At 34.9% G+C, this 19,525-nt stretch overlaps 1 protein-coding gene across 1 annotated transcript in view; it reads right to left on the reverse strand.

Annotated features, from left to right (window-relative positions):
* Positions 1-448: 448 nt before the first annotated feature.
* The window catches only part of BAG2 (BAG cochaperone 2), a 30,605-nt gene continuing 11,528 nt past the window's right edge, over positions 449-19,525 (reverse strand). The window contains exons 3-4 of the mRNA XM_074310603.1: positions 6,818-6,927; positions 449-2,331 (exon numbers count right to left, since the gene is read on the reverse strand). Of these exons, the coding sequence (XP_074166704.1) occupies positions 1,928-2,331; positions 6,818-6,927 (514 nt within the window). The 3' untranslated portion in view covers positions 449-1,927. The remainder of the gene's footprint in view (positions 2,332-6,817; positions 6,928-19,525) is intronic.

The following is a 19,525-nucleotide window of genomic DNA, read 5'->3' on the forward strand; positions in this document are numbered from 1 at the left end:
ACAGTCAAGATACAGACTGATTCTGCTTAAACCAAAACAAGAACAGAAGGCTCTTCTATAGGTTGGGCAAAAATAGTCCCTGTGAACAATTGGAGTGGAGGTGTCTTAAGTTTTATGTATCTCACATTTCCTTTGAGCTATTGGAATTCTGCTTTACTTATAGAGCACTGCACCTTCTTTGATGCAGGCATGCCATGCTGGGCAGCCTTGTGCTAGTGCTTCCCAAAACTCACAGTTGATTCCAACTGGAATTAATTTGGTACTTGTTTTGGAGCCTTAACATATAGTTTCAACCATTGTGTGGCCTTGAGCAAATAACTTAAAACACTTTTTAATCAGTGCTTTAATTTGGAAGATAAGAGTTGTGTGCTACCCTACCTCCTGGAATTGTAAAGATCAAATTTAAAAAGCAATTTATTAGCTTTATAAGTACCACATAAATGTCCACTTTACTATTCAGTAAACATTTATTTTGTGTATATTATGTGCTACATGCTAAGGATACAATAATTAAAGGGAAAAAATATGTTTCTGCCCTCAAGGAGCTTACAGTCTAGTAAGTATAAAAATGTAGACCAAAATATGTAGTAATGTTAGCGAATATGATATATACATAGGAAAGGTCAAACAAATGTAAGAAATTCTAGGTGAATTAAGACCACTTCTAGCTTTGAGCTACCAGGAAAGACTTCACGGAGTAAAATGGGTTTTAAGGGAAGAACACAGGAAACAAAGTATAATCAATTCCATAATACCAGTGATGAGGACCCCAAACTAGACAGCCAAAATATTTATTTTCAGAATGTTTTATTTATATCCATTAGGTTTAAATATCAACCAAATAATATTGGATTTTTAAGGGCACACTTGTGGGATTTAGGCATAAAGGGGGTAAAAGCTAATGATTTCCTGAACACTGGCAAAATGTCAAACTAGTTAGCAAACTGTGTTTGGCTATAATTCTATATTGAAGATAATACATATAAATTAGAATAAAATCATATTGATGGGACTTCTCCCCCGTAATTCATCATGCTAGTTTAGGAAATTTCATTCTTTAGAATTTCTTCAAAGATAGCTTTAGAATAAAAGTGAACTGCTCAGAACCCAACATAGCAATTTAGAGAACTTTATATCCCCAAGCATTAAGTCATTGTTTAAGATAAAGATCCTTGAGAGCAGGGATTACTCATTTTTGTCTGTATAATAGTATATAGCAACATGTCTTAAACTTAAAAGATATTCCACAAATATTTGTAAAATAAAGTTACTTTTATATGGCTAGGTGTGCTGGTAGAAGCTCCTTAAGGGCAAAGACTTTATCTTGGATTTCTCTTAAGGCACTCAGTGTTGATTGACTTAGGGTCTCATGGCCAACTTAATAAATATTTAATAAGCACTGAACAGATGAATTTGCTTCTATGCTGTTGTTCACCAGACAGGACATCATAGCACTAGCCTGTGTTCCCATCAGGAGAAGTGAGAAGTCAGAAGTATATCAATCAGCCAGCTTTTCCATATAGCCTAACCTATGACAAATTTTAGATGAAAAAATTAAAGTTGACATTATTTACCAATTGACTTGTACTGCAAGATAGATGGTACAAAGGAAGAGAGTATTGATATACTACCATCTTACATACTTTTTGTGGTTTTCACATAGTTGAGTATTTTTATCCAAAATATAATCAAAAGTAATGTTATACCAAATAATAAGACATTCACTTAAAAATAGAGCTATAGTTAATATTTTCTAGTTATAAATGTCTCCATGGTGAGAGCAGTAACACTTGGAATATTCTTATCAGTTGAAACAGAATGAATGGGTCTGCCCAACATGTACAAGGAAATACATATATCTATCACTTAAAATAATACTTTCTTATCTTTATATGGAAACTCATTTGTGCCTTTTAAGTTGCCCAAGCTATTTTAAGCTGGCTGGATTCAAAGTTTTTGAACCAGCTCCTTTTGAATGCTCCAACAACTTGATAGCTGTATCAGAGTTTTCAATATTTCTAAGCAAAGTCTCTAATCTCCTCTTAATTTTCTTCTGATCTTCAAGAGCACATCCAATTACTATGGACTGAAATTTCTGATCAATTGGTCCAGGTGGGACCTCAGATGAACAAGCCCCATAGAGTGACATTAAATGACTTTTGGCATTTTCCAAATCATCGAGAAACTTATTGACCACTTCATCAATAATCATTGTGGCATGTCTAAGTGATTCTTGTTGCTGAGGATTCCTAATTGTTTCTACGGAAACTTCAACAGTGAGGGTTCTTCCCATCAAACGATTAGCTGTTAGATTCAATTCTTCTCTTTCTCCTAAATAGAAAAAAAATATGTTTTGTATAGTTAGCTGATACCAATAAGAAACATATTTGTGTAAATAATACTTTGGTTGCAGTAATATGCTATTATGTACAGAAAGCTCCGTTACTTTAATTTTGTATATTTCACCTTCACAAAAGAGTAAGAGGAAATGTGATTAAAATGAAGAATTAAGAATTTACTAATGAAGAAGCAAATAGAATTAAACTTTTGTGGCCATGGCATAAAATACAGGAATGATGAGCTGTTCTTCAGAGACTGAGTATAACCAACAATGATGGGGAAGAATGTATTTACTTGGAGATGGATTTGAAATTAAACAGAGCTTCCGCAAGGCTTCTGCACTTCCAGCCTGAGTGAGATAAGTACAGTCAAACTTAGAAAAAAAAAAAAATACCAGTAGACATAAAATCATCAGGGTACAATAATAATGAAGGTGGAAGAAATTATCATTAGGTCTATGTAACAGTGCATGGAGTATACAATAGTGTACACTAAAAATCTTAATACTCAGACGTATGTGTAAAACCAAGTTTACATTGAGCCTTTATGAGTTGCAACTCAAAAATGGAATATAGTAAAAATGGGACAGTATACCTTATTCAAGAGTATCAGAATACCTAGATAGGGATTGCTATTTCCTTCTCCAGCTCATTTGATAGATGAAGAAACTGAGGGAAAGAGGAGTAAATGATTTGCCCGGGATCACACCCTGTCTGAGGCCAGATTTAAATTCAGGAAGATGAGTCTTCCTGCCTCTAGGGCCCAAAGTCTATCCACTAAGCCACCTAGCTTCCACGAAATTTAGGATATTTATGATAGTATCCTCATGTTACAGGTGAACAGAAATTGAGACTTATCCATAGGCAATAGATGAGTGGAAGAACCAGGATGTAAACCCCAGATCCAGTGCACTTAAGACTCTACTAGGCTACCCAGCATGGATGTTTCTCTTTCCTAAAAATAGAACAGCTAATAAATTCATGCCTTGCCTTCATTTTTTGAAAGAGAAGGAACTGAAAAGTATTATTCACTAGACCTGATTAAAATCAATAAGGAAGAATTAGTAAAGTAAAATTAGTTGGGAGGCAGGGGCCATCTTGATTTTTTGTGGTGGTTTTTGATAGGTAAGGAGAAGCATCTCAGCCGTAATCTGAAACCCTAAGAGTTCTAGGAAAGCATATTTCAAGAATTCAGCAATAATGTAAGATGCTGTGACCTGACGGAGATTCTTAACAAATTATAGTGACATAATCATAACTACTACATCTAATAAAAAAAAAGGGGACAAATTTAAAGAATCTGACAGAACTCATTGGAATGTACAAAGGCAACTAATTAAAAAAACATAAAAAGATTATCAGGGTAACTTATGAATGATATTGGGACAATAAGGGGCACCTGAGACTCATATGTGCTAAATTCAAAAAATGGTCTCTCTTAAAAGTTGAGAGCAAGACGATCTTTAAGGAAGAAAGGAGCCCAATCTGTCATGGATGGGAAGATAATATACATTAAAGTTATAACTACTCAACTCCCATTTTGATCTATTTTCTCTACCAAAGATCATAGATTAGAAGTAGAAGGAACCTTAAAAGTCACCTAGAATAACCCTTCACTTTACAGATTAGGAAGCTGAGGCCACAAAAGGTGAAATAAATTGTTCAACATACATGCAGTAAGTGGCAAAGCCAAGATTTGAGCCCAGGTATTCTGATTCCAACTCTGGACCTTTTCATATTGCACTGTTGGACCTTCAGACAAACTGGGAAGAATAAAAGAAAAATAGTTCACAGGGAATTGAAATCAGAGATAAGTAAGGCAATGAGAGAACTAAGTTCCTTTAGTGAATATGTTATCTGATCTAGACAAAAATCACATTACAGAATACTAAAAGAACTTAAATATCATTGCTAAATTGTATCTATGTGTTAGTTTGAATTGTTCTATGTGATCTTTATGGACTTGTGGTAAATAGGAGCTATGTCATGGGACTATAGATGGAAACCTGTCGTAGTTTTTGAATTGGAAAGGTAGATTCTTCAGTCTGTAGGAAGGTGGGATTGATATTGATTCTGATGAAATTTCATAATAAAAGGTAAACAGTAGGCTTATGAGCACTTAGAAAATATGGGAATCTTTAAGAACAAGTCATGTCAAATTTAGACCATATCCTTTTTTAAAAGAGCAACTATACTAGTAGATCAAAAAAAGATCATGGACTGATGTAAGTTACAGCATATATTTTAAAATATGCTCGAGGAAAAGATGAAGCTGGTTAAATTAACAACACATTAGTGGAGGTCTTAAAACAGCAACTGAATTTCTACTTGCTGAGATGTAGATGAGATTCGTGATTTTGATAAGGTTAGATTGACTTATCTCTGAAATCCCCTACAACTCTTAAGATTCTGTGAAATGATAAATCAAATGCAATACAAAAGGAGGTCATAAGAAAGTGGGATAGATTCTCTAGAATAATTTATAAATTTTAACTGAAAATAACAGGATAAACCTAACAGCCTCCCAAGGTTCCACATTGTGCAAAACAAATGCAAAGTGTAGTGAGTTATTATAAGGCAGATGGGGCAGAGGAAAAAAAGAAGCTACAAATAATTATGCCCTCCCAAAAAGAAGAAAAATAAGAAAAGCCCTTTTAAAACTATAGAAGAGAACAGAAAGATTTAGAGGGAAATAGACAAAGCAGCTTTTAAACCAAGGTAGTATATTTATTGTTTTTAAAAAGGAAACAATTTGGACATAGTAGACATAGTAGAGATTAAGGACTTCATTTGTAAACGTTTTCTGTTCTTTTACATGAAAATGGTATTTGTCAAGTTCATAACCAAAAAAAAAAAAAATTTTCCCCCAATTTATAAGTGGAAGAGGGGAGGAGAAGGCTAACAAAGGAATCTGTTTTCTGAGACAATTGGGGTTTAGTGACCTGCCCAGGGTCACACAGCTAGGGGAAGTGTTAAATGTCTGAGACCAGATTTCATATTTGAACTCAGGTCTATCTGACTTCAGAATTGGTGCTCTATCTCCACTGCACCACCTACCTGCCTCTAAACAAAGGGATCTTAATATTATAGGATGTAAACAAGGATCATTATGTACAATTGGAGGGTTCATAATTTGCTGGAAAAATTATAAAGTGGGTGAAGGAGAGACTATATTATCCAGAAAGTCACCCTATTATTTCCAGATAGATGATCAAAGAAAGAAACAATTTAACAAAGTCTAGTAGGTAGGATCTAAGCTAGGTAAATGGCAGGAACAATGGTGAGGAAATAATCTAGCATATAATTACTCAGAAGGAAATTAAGTGTGCTTCTAATCCACGACTTCATTTCAATATTTTGGTATAAAAGGTAGTTGATTAGCATAATATACATTTGAGACCAAAACTTTATATTCAGTGTGCATGATTCGATTTATTTGGTCTTCATATCTAACCCACATTTTCAAGCTCACAAATGTGTATTTACCATTGGCCATAAGGGAGATTCAGTCAGATTATTCAGTTCTCTTTGAAATACAAGTCAAATCAAAGAATCACATCATATTTTTATAGCAACAGCATATCTTTTTCCTACCTCATATTCTATAATTTTCTTTTTTCTCTTTCCTTTTTGAGATTTACTTTTTTGTATATTTCTGAGCTTCTAATCTCTAAACTTTATTTTTTTTTACTATGAGAAACACAAAATTCTAATATCCAAAAATCAGAAATGATTGTATATTAAACTTAACTTCTATCATGTAGTTTGTTGTTTAAAAGTGCATAAAGAATTTAGCATGATATAACAAAATTGCCATTTATGCCCCCCCTTCTTAATTACTAGATTTATTTTATTTTATTTTTTATGTTCTTTTGGAGCATCTATCTCTTCCCAAAAGAATCTCGCTTTTATAACAAATAAGCATGGTTAAGTAAAACAGATGAACATAACTCCAATTTCACGTTAAAGTTTGTATTTTAAATTAGCAAAGATATATGGTAGAGTCTTAAGAAAAAAGTACACCAATTTAGTGAAGGCAGGAATTCTGTGCCAGTTTTGGGGGATCCTTAGGCTTTTTTTCAGTTGATTTGTAGTCTTGAAATTTGAATTTGAAGAGAAACAATCACATCAGTGAGGGCTTAATATAATAAGTTTGAGCTCACATTTTCTACTGAAACCTAACACACTCGCACTAAAGGTCAAGCAATGTATTTCTGGTGTGGCCCTCTTCCCAGGTTGAGAATTCCCCCACTGATTTTAACTATAACTTAAATTTCCACAGCAAATCAACTGGTAGGGAAAAAAAATTAATTTAAAAGTACAAATAACCATATTTAGCTTATATCCTCAGTTAAATCAGAACTTCATGTGAAAGATAAATATATTTTTAAATATTCAAACACATAAAAGGAGGTACTTACACATTGTGATTATTTAATATATAAATTGATGATTTAACTTTGGGAAAGAATTCTTACCATCACTGATCTGTCTCATTTCTTGGCTGTTTTGTATAGAATGGATCATCTCTAGGAGAACTTCTTTTTCTTGTTCTACAGCAGATGCTGCTTCTCTCAAAGCTTCAACCCTATGTAAATTGGAAAAGAAAGTGTTACTATATGAAAAAATCCTCCTGTTGCTGATTTTTTCTTCATTTTTGATTTGTTAAATTTAATTCAGAATTGAAGAGGAAGAAAGCTAGTCTTTAACTTCTATCATTTTTCACTTTTTAATAGAGCAAATATGAATAGTGTAAAAAGTTAGTTCCTCTCCTTCCAGTCAGATACACAAATAACCTGCAACACCTCCTTTGCAGTCCTTTGCAGACTCATAATTGTTATTTTACTAGGGGACAAATGAAGGTCATTGTGAAAACCAGCTCTCAGTTGTGGAATTATAAGTGTGAGCAAGAGAAAAAGATCCTGTAATTTTTGAATATTTTATTTCCAAATCACTTTAACATATCTAGGATCATTTCTCTCTCCTTCCACCCTGTCCTTCCTCAAAAGTGTCAAACACACATTTTTTTAAAAAAGGGATGACTCTCTAGGAAGAGGAGGGAGGATAAAAGAAAGGTGAGAGGTTGGAAATACAAGTGACGTAAAAATTGGAATATTTCAATAAAAAGTTTAAAAAAAATAAAATGTGACACTGCATAATATATTACTCTCACATTTACTGGCAGATAAAATTAAGATCCAAAAAATATATGATGAATATTGTAGTTCACTGTGAAAAATTCATGCTACCAACAAAATTTCTGAATCAAATTCCTTAGTATCAACACAGGCAGTATACATAGCCAAGGAGTACATATGGAGGTGCTGAGATTAATTTTTAAAACACCTTTTGAGTTCATGTTTAAACAGAATACAGTGAAAGCAGAACAAAACATTCCTTGTCCTAAAAATGATGATGTAATTTCAGTATAAATCTGCAAAGCTACTAATGAGAAAATAGATTAAAGAACTCAAGGCACCTAATTCCTTTTATCAAGGAAACTAAAGTATATGTTATTTCAATACCTTAAAGACACCCAGAGCTAGCTCATTTTATTTTATGCCATAGTGATCTTATTTATATTGCTTTTTTATATATTTATTGAATGTAGATTATTTACAAACTCTAATCTTTGTATTTTCTTTTTGTCAATCAAATTTAGGCCAGAACCAGTATGTGAAATAAGGAAAAACTGTTGTATTTGAGGTGTAAAACTTTTGTGATGACAGGCTGTCCTTTATCTTAATCTCTCAAGATGGTACTGAACTGACTTTGGTAGCCAAGTAGCTTCTTCTGATTCCTGCCCCACCCCTTAACTTTTTTTTTTTTTTTCTAAAAAGAAATTTGCAGATATCAGGAGCAAAAAGAATTTTTCATATTATAATGCTTAAATATATAGCTCCACAGACAGAATAACAGAGAGGGAAAAAGCAGTTCAGTGAAAATTACCAACACATTAACCAACCATAATAATATATGTAATGTGCCATTCATTACTGTATCACTTGATTAACAAGAGAGGAAGTATTTTTTCTTTTTTCTTTTTTTTTTTTTTTTTTTAGGGTTAAGACTGAACATTAAAATTACAGTGTTTCTTTTTGTTTTTCTTTGTTGTTCTTTCCATTCACTGTGTATATCATTTTTCTGATTCATAATCAAACAATTTATAAACATTTAAGCAGCTCTTACTATGCACCAGACATTACGCTAAGTGCTTGGGGATACAAAGATCCAAAAAATAGTCCCTGCCCCCAATGAGCTTACATTTTAAGGGGAAGAGACAGCATATAGACAAATATATACAAAGCATATTATCTACAGGATAAATAGCAAATTTGGGAAAGGCTTCTCATAAAAAATAGGCTTTTAACTGAAACTTTAAAAAGCCAAGGAAGTCAGCAGGCCAATCTGAGGAGAGAGAAAACTCCAGCCTGAGAAAATTCCTGGAACTAAGAAATGTAGTATCTTGTTCTGGAACAGCCAGGAGGCCACTGTCACTAGATCAGAGTTAGGGATGTTTAGGGTATAGTGTAAAAAGTCTTCCCATGCGTCAGTAAATTCAAAGTACAAAGTAAGAATCAGAGATAGCATATAAAAAATTCTGTAAATATACAAGTACTATATAAATGCTAGCTATTATTATTGTGATTATAGGCTTTTGTAAGATATTTATATGGAATTTTTCTGCATTCACTATCTTTTAAATCATTGATATTTATAGATTCTCAGCTCCATCAACTAACAATTCTCAAATTCTAATAAGGTCTTTGATGAGAGTACAACATTGGAGCAGAACATTTGAATAATATATCTGAATTTCAAATATTCAAATCATTGTATCTGTTCATTCCATTAATTCTTAAGGATTTTCTAGTGAGCACTATACCATTTCTAATCGTTTGATGCTGACAATGAGTGAATTATGGCCAAACTTTGAAATCTTGTGAATTTAAGCCTGGTCAGAAACATTTTGTCCCCCTTTTTTTTTAAGCTGGCAATAAATAAAATGCATATTTATTTCTATATGTTATATATACTTATTAACACAGATTTGAATGCGACCCTACTTTATACAATTTTTTCCCTATTTCATAATTTGTCTTTAAAAATTTTTTAATAACTTTTTATTTTCAAAATACATGCAAAGATAGTTTTCAGTATTCAGCCTTGCAAAAACCTTGTGTTCCAAGTTTTTCTCCCTTTCTTCCCCTTACTCCTCTCCTCTAGTCAGCAAGTAATTCAATATTGGTTAAACATGTACAATTCTTCTAAACATATTTCCATATTTATGATGCTGCACAAAAAACCCAGAACAAAAAGGGGAAAAAAAGCAAGCAAACAACAATAACAAAAAAGGTGAAAATAATATGTTGTGATTCACATTCAGTTCCTATAGTCCTCTTTCTGGATGTAGATGGCTCTCTCCATCACAAGTCTATTGGAATAGCCTGGAATCACCCTCATTGTTGAAAAAAAGCTAAGTTGATCATCACATAATCTTGCTGCTGTATACAATATTCTCTTAGTTCTACTCATTTCGCTCAGCATTAGTTCATGTAAGTTTCTCCAGGTCTTTCTGAAATCACCCACTGATCATTTCTTATAGAACAATATTTAATTACACTCATATACCATAATTTATTCAGCCATTCCCCAACTAATAGGCATCCACTTGGTTTCCAGTTCCTTACCGCTACAAAAAAACCTGCTACTAACATTTTTTGCACATGTGGGTATTTTTCCCTTTTTTATATGACATGCTATTTTTTCCAAGGAAAAACTACTTGTAAATTAGGTTTCTACAAATATCTCCTTTAGGAGATTAACCCCTTTAGGTAGTCTTAAAATTGCTTATAAGTGGTAAGAATTATATAACACAAATATGGAAACATTTTAGAAAAACCGTACATGTTTAACCTTGGGGGGGGGGGGAACCTGGAGATTGGGATTTTGCAAAAGTGAAAATTGAAAATTATTTTTGCCTGTATTAAAAAAAAAAACTATAAAAAGAAAAAAATATGTAAAAACAAAGAAGTATATTAGAACATTTTTCCTGGATTATTTTTCTTTCTGAACTTTAGACAAATGCATATCTAGAACATAGAAGGGCATGTACATTTTATAAGCACTGAACTTTGCTTTTAGTCAAAAGATCAATTACCCAGAAAATTTGTCTTCATGAAATTGCAACAGACATAAGCTATCATAAAAAAAAAAACAGAATCTTTTATTCAGCTATGAACTTTTCATTAGAAATGAATTAAAGTCTTCTATTTCCTTAAGTATTCTTTTTTAAAAAAATTCTGAAAGATATTCATTTTTGCTAGATAGGAGATTTTTGGTTGGAAACCTAATTCCTTTTCAATCCAATATCACATTCCAAGGTCTCTGGTTTTTTAATGTGGAAACTGCCAAATAAATCCTGGTAATCCTGATGGTAGTTCCATGATATTTGTATTGTTTCTTTTTGGTGTTTGCAATACTTTCTTCTGGATCTGTGAGCTCTGGAATTTGGCAATGTTGTTTCTGATAGCTTTCACTTTGGTATCTCTTTCAGGAAGTGATTAGTGGATTCTTTGAATTTCTATTTTGCCCTTTGGTTCTAATATATCAGGACAATTTTCTTTGATCATTTCATGAAAGACATGCATCCTTTTTTTTTTTTTTTTGGATCATGGCTTTCAGGTAATCCAATAATTTGTATATTATCTCTCCTAGATCTATTTTCTAGGTCAATTGTTTTTCCAATAAGAAATTTCACTTTTTCTTCTCTCTTTTTTTAAAAATTGATTTTGTTTTACACTTTGATGTCTTTATAATCATTCTTTTTTTTGCTTGTTCAATTCTAATTTTTAAGGAATTATTTTCTTCAGTAAACTTTTGTACTTTCTTATTTGAGCAATTCCATTTATTTTGGGGGAGGGGGAGAATTTATTTTCCCTGGTAAGTTTTTGTATCTCTTTTCCCATGCTACTGGTTTTTTGTGATTCTCTTGCTTTACCCTTCATTTCCTCCCCCCCCCCCCCATTTTTCTTCCACTTCTTTGATTTTTATTTATTTTTGCTGAGGCAAGTGGAGTTAAGTGACTTGCCCAGGGTCACACAGGAAGTGTTAAGTGTCTGAGACCTGATTTGAACTCAGATCCTCCTGGTGCTCTATCCACTGCACCACCTAGCTGCTCCTCTAATTTGCTTTTTAAAATACTTTTATAGGTCTTCCAGGAATTCTTTTTTGGGCCGGAGACCAAATTACATTTTTCTTTGAGTCTTCATATGTAGCCATTTTGACTATTGTCCTCTTCTAAGCTTATACCTTGCTCACCATAGTGACTTTCTATTTTTTTCTGATTTTTTTTGGTGACTAGATTTTATGTGAGAGTTTGTCTCTAGGCCTGCACTGTCCCAGGCTTTTGTGCTGGTTTTCGCTGGGCCTCGAGGCTTTCTCTGGTGCGTAGACTACCTTTTTGCTTGCTCTGGGAGGGGCGGGGTTAGCTGCTGGCCTGATCCAGGGCTGGGGCCTTGCTGCTAAATTGCTCATTAGATAGAGGACCTCTCTGAGAACAGGACCTGGAGGAGGACTTGAAGTGGAGCCTTGCTTCTGAATTGCTATGGAAACAGGGTCTCCCTGCTGGTAGGCCCCTGGGGTAGGGTTTCTTCACTACTGGTCAGCAGTGGGGTCAAAGCCTCCGAAGTGGCTTGTGCTGGGGTGGTGTCCCGTGGGGTGAGGCCCTGCTGTGCTGCACAGCCTGTTCACTTGCCTATGGGCTGCTGGCTTCCAGGAGGGCAGGCCTGTTGGCGGAGGGCTTGCTGCAGGCCTCCTGCTGTGGAGCTGGGAGCTCTTGGGCCTTGCTCTCCCCCTCCCCCCACTCCAGGAAGACAGACCCTAACTGGCTGGCTTGGCAAGCTGCTTTTCTGCTCCTAGATCACTTCAGAGGTAGTTTCTAGCTGTTTGCAGAAAAATCTGGGAGGGTTTCAGAGTTCCTGCCTCATTCTGCCATCTTGGCCCCAGAAGTCCTTCTCTTAATATAACAGCTAATGATATTTTCCTTCAAAACAAAACAGACAAACCAGCAGTCTTTTTAATGGATGGTAATTAACCTTAGGTATACCTATTTTGTCCAGAGGCCAGATTGTTTTCATCTCTGAAAACAATCCCCTATGTGGACCTTTTTTTAGGTGCCTGAAACTTGGCAACTAACACTAGCATGCCCTTTACACTCTTTACTCATGACAGTGATGAGAAGTAATTCACAAAAAGCAGCATTGTCAAAAATTAAGTTTCATGAACGCCCTTTGCAGTATCTTTTAGAGGGATCCCTTCAGGAAAGAATACCCAATTATAGTTTTCTTTGATGAAAACTCTCACCTCACTTCTCCATAAATGCTGCAGTGTTATGTGTTTCTGCCTGCTCATGCCTGCCATGGATTTCTTCACTGCCCCACTGGGGAATTCTCAACATCAGCTCTTCACAGGGTCATAATGTTCTACGATTCAATGTCACACAATCACCAGAGGAATATTAGGATTGAAATATGGGCCTTTATTTCAAGGAGAAGCTTAAAGCCATTGAAAAGAACTTTGAAGAATCCCAATCCAATCACTTCATTCTGTTCAACTGTATATTTATATGCATAATGTAGATATGTGTACTTTCACAAAGAGAGGGAGGATATTAGAGTTTTAATCTTATGAATAATGACTTTCTAGGATCACAGATTTATGTGGTTTTAGGGATGAGATGAGTCATTTATGAGTCATTTAGTCTTATTTCTCTCAGCCCGTCTCACTTTACAAAAAGCTCACATACTGAGGTGACTTGCAAAAAAGAAGAGATTCAAACCCAGGTCTTCTGATTCTAAAGTCATAATACTATGTGAAGGAGGATACAGGTGGAATCTAGTACTGTACTATATTGGGAATTTTAGAGAAAGCCAATTTCACAGTTCTGGAAATCCTTTCTTTCCCTCACAGCAAATGTTCTTCATAACCATCAAGAAAATTCTAGCAAATACCCAAACTTCTTCTAAACCTGAGCAAAGGAGCCTATAATTCAGGAATGTGGTGCCTCTTTCCCCTTCATTTCTGCATGTGAACATCTTTTCCTCATGCTGTCAACGTCTTCCAATCATCAAGAAGACAACTGCAAAAGTGAAAGAAATTAGGCACTCTAGAGAACACATGCTTACTAGTTTCAGTTTTACTATAGCTTTACTGACATGGGCTGCAAACTGGTCTCTAATAGATGTGCTTTCTCTCCTGCTTTGCCCCAATTAAGTGACTTAATGTTGGTAAAATTTCGTTTCCTTCTATGTCTAACTAATTCTCATTTTAATTTCCACATCCAAGTCCCCAAGGTTTCACTGATGGAACTTTCTAGGATTGCATAAAAACATAGCCTTGCTAAAAAAATTATTGAATCTGATCTTGAGGGCCATCTAGTGTTATCTGAGTGTCATAGACACATTCAAAACTCATAAATTGCAATAGAAATAAATTGGCAGTTGGCATCCTTCTCACATAGATGTCATTTAGAGTCATGTTGCTATGTGCACTTGACATCTCTTAGTAAAGCGTTTTTCCCACACTTACTGACTGATATGCTGTAGCCTGAACAATTCTGTGAGTGAGTGAATGAATGAGTGAAAAAGCATTTATTAAATATTGTATGCAAAGGCACTACGCTAAATGCTAGGGACAAAAATAGAACATTGAAACAACCTCTGCTGTAAGATAGGCAAACAGCCTAAGTAGGAGAATTTTCATCAGAGAGGACAGAAAATGGTCCTTATTATTGCAAGTGGGAAAGTGTATTTGGCTGGAATAAAGAAGGGAAGATAAGGTGGTATGGAAATATATCCTTAATATCTTTTTAATTGATAAAATCACGCACATTTTTGCTAATGAACCATTTATTTGATGATAATTTTGGTGATGAGGTCTTTGTTTTCTGGGACTTCAGAAAAGGTAGCTACAGAGGAAGTGGAAGCTGAATCACAGATCCAGTTACCCAATCAAATCTCCATTGGGGTTGCTCCTCTGGACAATGGTGGTTGAAGCAAGGCCAATTGCCTGGAATACAATGCTGCTCCTGGGTGTCTCAGTTTCATGCAGCAGATTACAATCCTTGCAAAATAGGGAGTGAAACAGAATGGCCTTAATCAAGAGCTAAGCTAATAATGATGACGACAATAGTATCTAGCATTTATATAGCACTTACTAGGCGCCAATCACTGTGCTAATATGCATTTCACAATCATTATCTCACTTGATCCTCACAACTATCATGGGAGATAGATACTGGATTTTTTTAAATCCCCATTTTACAATTGAAGCACAGATTAAATGCCTGTCCCAGGGTCACAGAGCCGGTAAATTATCAGAGGATGGATTTGAATCCAAATCTTCCTAGCTCTTGGCCCAGCTCTATATACTGTGCCACCTATGTCAAATATTAATATAGAGGTTTTTAAAAAAAGAATTCAAGATGAAACCATGAAAAAAGAACAAACATCACATTTTAATAGGAAGGATCCTTAGGATCATAAGAGCTGGAGTTAGAAGGGACCTCAGATGCTACTTGGTCCAAATTGCTCATTTTGCAGATGGTGAAATTAAGGCCCAGGGAGATAAAAAACCATAGGTAATAAATGTCACAAGTAGAATTCAGCCCAAGCTCCCTAATTTCTGAGATTTCAATGTCCTCTTTTCCAAGATACAAATATGTATGTATCTACAATAATTTAGAATTTTAATGAACTTCAGAGATCATTTAATCTAAAAACTCCATTATTTTGCACATGAAATAATTGAGACATAAAAAGATTATAAGACTTGCCACTTGAACAAAGTCACACAACTGCGTGCAGAGGAAGGATCAAAGTCAGATCTTGTGGCTTTATGTTCAATGCCCCTTTCACCAAATCATATTCACCTTTATTTCTTTTATAATTAAAGAATTATAACATACTCAATATTTTTAAATGTTCTCTATTTTTATTGATTAAAACTCATATTGGTATATTAAGTAAATCATAAGTATAAACATGAGGAAACAAGTGGCAAGAAATAAGGTCACAAAATGACTAATTCACTTCTGATGTCCTATTCACTTATCTCCTTTGTGATCCACCATCTATCTGATTTACTAATAATTCAATCCCATCTTCTGAAAAAGCCTACAAATTCAAAATCCTTTTGTTGATTTACATGTTTGATCTCAACATTAAAATTTTCTGTTTACTGAATCTAGTTCATGTTTTTAGAGTCAGTTCTGCTACTAATAAGCAATGTAACTATGGACAAGTCACTTTGCTGTGTTATGCCTCAGTATCCTTATCCATTAAATGGAGATAATGAAACCTGTCCAACCTATCTCCAATCCTGTCTTGTGGGGATCAAATATGACAATGCACATGAAAATAGAATGAAAAACAAATGATATACATCACAAGGCATTATCAGACAACAAAGTAAGAGATTGGGTTTGCTTTTTAAGTTTTTTCCTAAAACTCCCACTTTAATCCAGTATATATAAAACATATATATGCAAATATTTATTGTTGTTATTCAGTTATGTCCAACTCTTTGTGACTCAGTGGACCATATTATCCATGGGGTTTTCTTGGCAAACATACTGGCATAATTTGCCATTTCCTTCTCCAGTGTATTAAGTCAATACAGGTTAAATGACTTCTCCAGCATCATATAGATGTGTCTGAAGGTAGATTTAAACTCAGGTCTTCTTGATTCCAGATCCAGCTCTCTACCCATTAAGCTGAACACTTTACAGTTTTATCTCGAATCCCAGATATGGATGCAAGCATAGATATTAGAGGCATAATGGATGCTCATAACTGGAGATACATAGATATGTGTATCTATATATGTGTGTATACATACACACACATATAATTATATACATTTATTTGTGAATATACAACTCCAGGCACAGTGTTCTCAGACATGAAATGGTTTCAAAGACAAAAGGAAGCCAAATCCTATTGTATTTTGTACAATAATACAAAAGCATAAAACTAGGGTCATAATAGCCAGTAGCCTTTTTCTAATCATTTCAATTCAATCCAACCAAGATTTATTAATCAATCTGTCATTAAGTGTTAGGCACTGTGCTAAGCAGTGAAAATAAAAAAGGTAAACAATAATCCCTCTTTTTAGGGAGATAACACAAAAATAACTATATACAAACAAGATATGTATCCATTAAAACGGCAATAATTAATAAAGGGAAGGCACTAATATCAAGGGCAACCAAGAAATCTTTCTCATAAAAGATGGAATTTGAAGTAAGCCAGAAGACAAAGATTAAGAGGGGAATATATTTCACTCATAGGGTTTTGTTTTGTCTGTATATTTTTTGGCTATAGATGTCTGTAACAGGTTTTGTTTTTCTGCTGGGAGAGAATACAAATCTGAAAATAAAATAATTTTTAAAAAAAATAGTAAGCTTTTTTTCCCAAAATACATGCAAAGATAATTTTCAACACTCACCCTTGCAAAATCTTGTGTTCCAAATTTTTCTCCTTCCCTTCCCCCATGCCTCTCCCCTAGACAGCAAGTAATCTAATATAGATTAAACATGTATAATTCTTCTAAATATGTTTCCACATTAAAAAAAATTTAAATGAAGAATGGAAATGTAGGAGGGGGAAATTAGACTGAAGGACTTTGAACATCAAACAGAGGATTTCATATTTTATCCAAGAAGTAGTTAGGAGCCATTGGAATTTACTAAATTAGGGGCATAACATGGTTAGACATGTGCATTAGAAAGATTAATTTGACAGCTGAATGGAAAATAGACTTGAGTAAGGAAAGACTTTAAAAGGCAAGAAGTCTAAAAAGTCTTTTGCAATAATCTAGGTGTGAGGTGATGTGGGCCCTGCACCAATTTGGTGGCAAGTAGAAAAGAAGGATGAGATATACAAGAGATGTCATGAAACTAGATTGACAGAACTTTATAACAGAATGGATATGGAGAGAGAGTGAGGAGTGAAGGATGACACTAGATTTTATAAGCCTGGATCTGGGAGGGTGGTGATGCCCTCAACAGTAACAAGGCAATTAGGAATTTTTTTTGGGAAAGATAATGAGTTTAGTTTTGGTTATGTTGCATTTAAAATGTTTATGGGACATCCAATTCAAGATCCCTAATAATCAGTTGGCGATGTAAGCCTGAAGTTTAGAAGGTGGTTCAGAGCTGACTAAGTAGATCTAAGAATCCTTAGCCTAGAGATGATCACTGAATCTGTGGGAGCTGATGTTACCTTCTGAAATAGTAGAGAGGAAAAAGAAAAGAGTCCTAGAGGAGATTCACCTTTAGTGGGTGTAACCTGGCAAAGAAAGCTGAGGAGCAATCAAAATGGGAAAACTGAAGGGAATTGTGTCATGAAAACCTAGAGGGAAGAAAATATCCAAAACTACAGTGAGATCAATGATGATTATATTTGGCAATTTGGAAAAGTGTAATTTCCTTTGAATGATAAGATTATAAATCAGAATGTAGCAAGCTAAAAAGAGTGAGAGAAAATGAAGCCAAAACGTCCATAGCAGATGGTCTTCTCAAGGAGTTTAGCTTCAAAAGAGAAAATTAATAGGGGATTATAATTAGTGGGGATGGATGGATGGATCAAGTGCGTGTTTATAGGGTTTTGGTTTTTTATGGATGGAGACTACATAAAGCAGGAGTAGAGAAGAAGCTAATGCAAGGAAAGATTGAAAATAAGTAAGAGACTGTGGCGAGGGCAATATGCTGAAGAAGATGTGATGGAATGGGGTCACTGTGCACTGCACAAGTCTGCTTTGGTAAGAAGAGCAGCCTCTTCATGTAAGACAATGTCTAGGGGAGACATACATTTTAGAAACTATGTTATTCTTGACCTTGTAGAACAGTTTAGTAAGGGATAAAATATATATGTATATGTATATATGTATAAAGAGAGACAACTATAATAGGTAATATCACATCATAACTGTTTTAGGTATGACAAACTAACCATTAAATGACATTCAAAAAGAAAAGCTGTTATTGATAGTGAGGAATAAAGGGAGATTCATGGATGTGGCATATAACCTAGCAATACTTCATATTCTCAAGAATAATTAAGAATAACTTGTTCAAGACAATCCCAATAAACTTTGGATAGAAAATGCCATCTATATCCAGAAAGAGAATTATGAAGATTGAAATGTAAATTAACACATGCTATGATCACTTCCTTTTTCTGTTTGTCTCTCCTGTGGTTTTTTCCTTTTATTCTAATTTTTCTCTCTCCACATGATTCAGAAAGAAATGTGTATTTAAAAAGTTAATATACATATATAACCAGAAAAAATAAAACAGTTAAAAGAGTAATTCTTGTATGTATTTGTGTTGTGACCCTGTGTTAGGATTACTAAGTGAGAACTCAGGTTGTCTGGATGGTGACAAGGTGAGAATTCAGGTTTTCTGGACAATTACAAGGTGAGAACTCAGGTTGACTTGATAGAGGGGGCAAGCTCATTGGCTGGGGTGGTTCTTCCCAGAAGCCCTTGCATTATCCCACGCCCATTCTCTGGGAGGATAAAAAGAGACAGCACTGTGTGCAGAGGGCAGATCGGCCTGGAGAAGGATAAGAGCTGGAGGAGATTCAGAGCCAGGATTCAAGAAGGAAGACTCTGAATTGCATCAGGCCTGACGGGGCTCTCTGCAGGAAGGGAAGTCACTTCTAAGGACAAGAGTTAACAGCAACTGCCTGGAGACAACGGTTCATTACAGGAAGAAGAATCTGTCGGAGAGATTTGAGTAGAAGACACAGCAGATCTCTTCCCAGAGAGCGATCCAGCAGCTTCTGGAGACGACAGCTCGTTACAACCCTGAATATCTAAGAATCAGCTGGGGTCTGGATAAGCAAAAGTCTTTATTCTTGTTCTTTTGGGGTCACTCTCAGGGGATTAGATATCGGAATCTCTCCACCTCCTTCCTCTCTTTCTACCACCAAAGAATGACCCTCTCCTCTTCCTACTCCACCTACTGATCTCACTTCCCCTTCTTTGTCTACACCCACTGATCAAGCCAGCACAGAATAGTTAAGTAGGGTCATCCTCCAAACATGTTAATAGAGAATTGTCCAATTGGTAATTAGCCACAAGTGCTAGGTTACCTTGCATCTACTCAGTTGTAGCCCTTT

The sequence above is a fragment of the Sminthopsis crassicaudata genome, chromosome 4 (genome assembly GCF_048593235.1).
Source record: "Sminthopsis crassicaudata isolate SCR6 chromosome 4, ASM4859323v1, whole genome shotgun sequence".
Taxonomy (NCBI): Eukaryota; Metazoa; Chordata; class Mammalia; order Dasyuromorphia; family Dasyuridae; genus Sminthopsis; species Sminthopsis crassicaudata.